Below are 6,466 nucleotides of genomic sequence, written 5' to 3'. Positions count from 1 at the left end.
CCTTAAAGGGTTGTTTTGCCTTTTTCTAAATTAAGCAAATTTGTGTATGCCAGCCAGTGGTGGTTCTAGGTCTAGAAAGGGAGGGAACAGCTGCCCCCGAGTTTTCAGATATTAAATTCCTTTATTTTATATTCTTACACTCATAAGGTATACAAACCCCCTCCCCCTCCCCAGATTATGAGGCCTAAAACTCCTACTGATTATAATAGCTTTTCATAGTTAATAGTAAAATCAATAAAAGTTCCATTTTTAGAATTATCATTTATGCATAATTTATTTAAGTGTTTTATTGTTTACACACTTCAGTTTCTTGAGTTCTGATTAGTACTGACGAAGGGTACTTCATACTTGCCGTTCCTTGCCGGTATGACTTGAAACAAAGGAAATGCAATCGTAAGATCTTTATTTACAGATTCATGGAACAGAGACGAAAATCAAGCACCCTAATGATTTCAATGCTGTCATTGAAGGTGGCTGCACGGAAAAATGTAACGCGGTTCTAAAATGTGGTCACATATGTCCAAGTATGTGCCATATTCAAGACCGAGATCATCTTGTTAAGCGATGCACCAAACCTTGCGAGCGATACGTATGTATCAAAAAGCACAGATGCCCGAAAAAGTGCTTTGAAGATTGTGGCAACTGTATGGTTAAACTAGATAAAGAATTGCCTTGTGGACATGTTGTAAAGCTACCCTGCTATGTTAATGAGTTAGAGTACAAATGTGTAGTGTTAGTAGAAAAAGTGCTGCCTGATTGTGGTCATATTGGTAGAGTGCATTGTGCCGTGGATCCCAAGGGTCATCGTTGCAGTATACCCTGTGACTTCCGACTTTACTGCGGTCATTCCTGTGACCGGAAATGTCACGTAAATGTAAGTTTTCTTTGTTCTTTTCTCTTGTTTTTCTTTTTTTCTAACGTTCCTAAGTTTTTCAGTTTTTGTTTTTTTAGGCTTCTTTTAGAAACTATTTCGATGCATCTTAATCTTTAAGAGATAAATATAATATTTCTCAATTTTGTTGTCTTATGTCAATAAGTGAAATTGTTTCGACTAATGTTTGTTTTTAATTTTACATAGTAGAAAACAGTGCCAACTCGTTATACCTTCTTTCAACTTGGACTATTAAAGCCCATGGTGATATGACCTTGAGGCCGTTTAGCAAATATTGTTAAGTACCCTTGACAATATCCACTGAATCTACCATAAAAATATACTCTTTTATTTTTTGTTAAATATCTTGACTGCTTGTTAAGAGTGCTTATAATGAAATTTTATACATAGATGCAAAGAATTTAAATCTATAACCAAATTTTAGGATTTCTATATTTATTTATATTTAAACGAAGCCCTTCTAAGTCATAATTATCGGTAGGGTCAGTGTCTGATCTAAGTTAAAAGTTTACTCTCCTATTTAGACTTAAGATTCTAGTCTTTATAACTTTGCTATAAATGTCTGGTATAAAGCTGTGCCGTGTTCAAGTTGCAATGGCCCATTACAGTGGTGGTTTTAGGTTCCTTCTCTGTTTTTCGAAACTAATTTTCTCCTTTGTTCTCCTTAGTTTACGATGAACTTTGTCCCTTGTTGACGCCCTGTGGGCCTGATTTTGCAAAGGCTCCAATAAGTTTGGGTTTGGCTGCTCCCATGTCAATTTTTAGTTGCCCAGCAAAAAGAAGTCGTTCCTTGCGGCCAAAGCCCAATCAGTCAAAACACAAAAATGCGAATATACAACACCATCGTAACTTAGTTCTTGATCTATGATACTGAGATCCGGCAGGCTTCTGCTTCTATTCGTGGTTCAATAGATGTGACCCAAGTAAGTTCTTGAGGCGAATCAAAGGGATCAGGTGGTAAGACTTTGTATCGGGCATTCAACTGCTGGTACTAAAAAATCAGACCCCAACTCCCGTCGGCTCATCACTCGAACCTTATGGTGGCTCAGCCATTTAGTCCGTATGCCAGCAGTAGCACCCGCCTCATCACTATTCAATTTTGACCCCTCCCCTCTCTGTGTATGGCTGGAAGAGCCTTCGTGGGTGGTCACGGTCAGGATGGATGGACAGCCTTACCCAGCACCGCGCTTAGATCAGTACTAACCTCCAAAAAGTAGTCACGTCTGGACAGGACCTTTTGGAATGAAGGCTAAGAGTCACATACTTCCTTCGCCGGATCACCAGCAAAAGCAATCAGTCAAGTCAATCAAGTCAGCAAAAATAGTCAATTACGGACCTAATAGTGGTTTATTGTATACAGTGGTAGAATTGACCTTTCAAGAGAAAGTTTCTTCTATTCAGAAATGGTTTGCAGCTCTTCATAAGTTGCACTGTCCTAGAAATAATTGATCTTTTCCTATCTGGGTTGCCGAACCAAGACTTATCAGAAGAGATAAGAAACACCTACGCGATGAAGATTTCAACCTTGGCTGCAAGACCGGGGAGCTGTTTTTTCTTCTAAAATCAGAGTTTACGAACATCTGCCCAAACTTAAATTCTTAGATGATCAGGTCGAAGCTCCATGAAATCCTTGCCAATATTTTTTTTTTGACGTAGGGATGGTAATATGGAATGTATTATTGGTCAAATTTATCAATTTTCACAACAAGACTACAGCCTAAACGATTTGAAGACAAGAATGGAAAGGGTGGCTCAACCCTACTCAATTGAGGTACTCTGGTATACAAGGATCCTCCAAAGCCATTTGTGGCACTTAGGGAGTCGAAACAACTGTTCAGTTGTTGGGTGTTTTTTTTTTTTTTTTTTTTTTTTTTTTTTTTTTACAAGGACAAGTAACAAGCCTGTCGCCCAGCCTTGCTGCAGTGGAGATCGATCGTTACAATCCGTATTGCTAAGCAGAGCATAAATCCTCTGGGCTACCATGACAGCACAACTGTACTTCAACAGTTCTTCGATACTCTTAGGATGCGAAACTATTGTAAGTACCTCTGATGTAGTGGTACTACAGAATATCAAATCCACCGCTATATTTGCTAGAAACTAATCTCTTTATTAACATAATACACATGAGTTTAAAAAAAAATGTGCGATTTTCTTTTCCATTTCAAAACCCAAATTACTTTAAACTGTCAGGTTTCTTTAAGTAGAAGATGAATTATACCCTAGTATAAGGCTGAGGAGGCTCCAGTTTTTCCTAATTTCCATTCATTCGAAGTTAAATTTTATTTGTTTGCCTAATTCATTTTTTCTAGTTTCTGAAAGTTTATATTTAAATACTAGCCTAAACAATAAACTGTCTCTTCTTTTTCTGGAAAAACACCAGCTTCGTAGGCTATTTGAGTGTGGCTGACTTCGCGAGCCGAAGAGCTTTTGTTCTCTAGAGGCAGAACAGATCTTTGATCCTTGTAAGGAACCCTGTGTTTCAAGGGTGGTAGCACTCACTTCGTTGAGTAAGAATTCCGTTACTTGCGTTTTTATGAGTGTCTGTATGTTTCGTGGGTCGTGGCTATAATAATAAAAAATAATGATATTTAAACTAAAAAAGAAAGTTCACATATCTTTTGTGATAAATGTATTTTATTTCTCTTTTGGCCTAGAGTATATTCTCTGATCCCTCTGCCTTGTAGGTTTTGTATAACTCTGTCTTCTGTCGCTCAAACATGGTTTTTAAGGCAATAGTCTACGGCCTTGTTCATTTTGTAATTAGGTATGAGGCCGTGTGGCAGCGTATCGCTGGTATTTGGGATGCAAGATGTAAAGTACTTCAATACTATTTAACTGCATGGTTATTTTATGTCGCGTTTTCAATACAATAATAATTTGGTCTTTTGAAGGTCAAAATTCCTGTTTCACAGCACTAATAACCAAAATTGGAATTTGTTTGTCGTGTCATCTCTTTGGCAAAGTAAATTGATAGTGAAGTAATAGATATTGGTAGGTATCTCAAAACAAATAAGTAAACCTGATTAGCATGTCTGCTTTCCATAACCATTGCCTCTGTGGAACCATTCTAGAAAAAAAGTAATTAACAGCACTTTCTAACTCCAGTAACACGAAAAGAAGAGCAAGTTAGAAGATGTGTTGAAAATCGTTAAATAGGTCTTCAAGATTCTATAATTGTCAATTTGACTTCTATCTAGTTAGGCAACTTCAACTAAACTGAAGGAAGTCTCCCCTTTACTTGGTATTCTCTTCACTGACATTTACATCCTAAAAACGAAGGATCAGTGGTACTATACTTGTTTGCTGTAAAGTTTGTGATAAACCTCAAACGGCGCAAAGCCGACAGCTTCTAGCACCTACCGCCCTCATCTCCATGGATAGTGCTTCCATCCGGGTTTTCAATTTCTTCTGTAAGTTAAGCTTCAACCTAGTTAAAAGTCATTTAGAAAAAATTAAGATTTTATTCATACCTAATTAGTTTGTAATCATTTTAGGATGATCCAAGACATAAAGAATCAGTTTGCATGAAGCCTTGTAGTAAGAATAGTGAGGGATGCAAAAAGAACCACCGCTGCCGTCAAGCGTGCTGGGAAGAATGTAATCCTTGCCAAAATACCATCAACTATAAGCTGCCGTGTAATCATGAGATTAAAATTCAATGTAGCGCGGATATGAATGACTTTAAATGCAAGATCAAGGTGAAGAAATCCATTATAGAATGTCAGCACACAATCGAATTGTATTGTTCTGAGACTCCTCAAAAATCGTTGTGCAAGGTAAGCTGTTTATAGCATATGCTACGTTTATGAGGTTAAAGTCTTTGAAACTTTCCGTAGGTACGTAGCCCATTTATATTTTTTCTCATAATTCGTAAATGCCAATCAATAAAACTGCAAATATCCACTTGATATTATACAATGGATGCTTGAAGTGAGTATTACCATGACACAAACAGTCAGTAGGTTTCTCACTCTCAAAAAGAATTTTTCTTTCTTTTTTTTATTCTTTCTGCGTTTTGCGCTTTTTCTGCCGGATACCAGAATATTATTCAAGCAAATATTTCTCCTTATAGAAATTGCACACAGTTAATAATTTTCATTAAAAAGTGACGAATTTATAGTATAGGTAATTTAGTATGTCAACCCTATTTTGTCTATCGCTAGGGAGATAAGATAAGATATTTATTTCAAAAAATGACTATCACAAGCCCCGAAGGGCCGAATTCGCATTTCGGGGTCATATAATAAAAAAAAGACATAGAAATAGCACAACAACTAAAAAACTGGCTAAATAAAGTCAAAAGCAAAAATATCAGAAAGGCAAAGCCATTCATTAGTCTAAAAAACAAAAAGTGTCGAATGTAAGAAAGTTAAAAAGGCACAAATTAAAACAAAACCAAAAAAAAAAAATTGAGTTAAAAAGGTTTAAAAGAGAGTAAATAAAAAGGGTAGGGAATGGATGAACCAAACGGACACCAGCATGAGTATCAGAAGTACAAAAAAAAAAAAAAAAAAAAAAAAAAAAAAAAAAAAAAAAAAAAAACTAGTGGTTTATTTAATCAGTAATGAAGAAGACAAAGGTTTTTTCATATCTAGAGGTTAAACAACGGATGGGGACAAGATAGGGACGGGTTCAGAAACAGTACGTGGCAGGCGGTGTCTGGATGGGGAGTGTCTTTTGGGAAAAATGTCTTCCATGCGAGGGTTTAGTATTGCAATTTTTGAAAAACGGAGGCACAGCGTTCCTCTCCTGTGCTCAAGAGTTTCCAGCTTGGCCTCTTTTAGATGGAGTGAATATGGTACCAAAGTTTCTTTAAAAATTATTCTTAGGGCTCTTTTTCGAACAGATTCAATTTTATCGGATTCATCACGGGAGATGCCAGGATGCCAAACTGGACAAGCATATTCAAGATGCGGGCGGACAAAGGAAGTATAAATCCTTAAAGAATGGGATGGGGGGGATGTTAAATTTATTCAAGAGCTTAAGGAGAGACATGGACGCATTAGCTCTACGGACAATATCTTTCACGTGGATATCCCACTTTAAATTAGAGGAAATTCTAACCCCAAGTAATTTAAAGGAAGACACAGAAATATCTGGGGGGATAGGGTCAAGGAATGCGGGAATAGATTTCAAGAAATTTATCGTCATTATATTTGACTTAGTGGAATTTAATTTCATATTTAGGTTCTTAGCTTCATACGAAATATGGGATAGAATTTCAAGGGGGTCACTTTTAATATTCCTGTGACATACTTCCAGGATCGACAAGTCATCCACGTATTTCCACTTTTGGGGGAAGTCCTTACCAATATCGTTAATCATGACTAGAAATAAAAGTGGTCCCAATAAGGTTCCTTGAGGAATTCCACAATAATTAGGGAGGGTGCTAGAGAAAATATTTTTGTATTTAACAAATTGGGATCTATTTGAAAGAAACGATATAACGATATTTACTAACAAAGGATCAAGTTTAAAGTTAACCAGTAGTGAACGAATTAGGGTGGTGGGGTCAACCAGGTCAAAAGCTTTTTGGAAATCAACTAAGACAAGGTTCAGCCAGACATTTGG

The 6,466-nt window shown here is 36.7% G+C and overlaps 1 protein-coding gene across 1 annotated transcript; it reads left to right on the top strand.

The window, feature by feature from the left end:
- The first annotated feature begins 390 nt into the window (after window positions 1–390).
- On the top strand, window positions 391–4,701 carry LOC148938845 (NFX1-type zinc finger-containing protein 1-like). The gene is made up of 2 exons (XM_089107496.1): window positions 391–874; window positions 4,390–4,701. The coding sequence occupies exons 1-2, from the start codon at window positions 527–529 to the stop codon at window positions 4,684–4,686; spliced, it is 645 nt and encodes a 214-aa protein (XP_088963622.1). The 5' UTR covers window positions 391–526; the 3' UTR covers window positions 4,687–4,701.
- Window positions 4,702–6,466: the final 1,765 nt, after the last annotated feature.

The sequence above is a fragment of the Artemia sp. Qi Xiang Cuo genome, unplaced genomic scaffold (genome assembly GCF_049724085.1).
Source record: "Artemia sp. Qi Xiang Cuo unplaced genomic scaffold, ASM4972408v1 HiC_scaffold_281, whole genome shotgun sequence".
In the NCBI taxonomy this organism is placed as follows: Eukaryota; Metazoa; Arthropoda; class Branchiopoda; order Anostraca; family Artemiidae; genus Artemia; species Artemia sp. Qi Xiang Cuo.
Note: the sequence above shows the minus strand (reverse complement) of the source record. Positions and strands in the feature narration are given on the sequence as shown.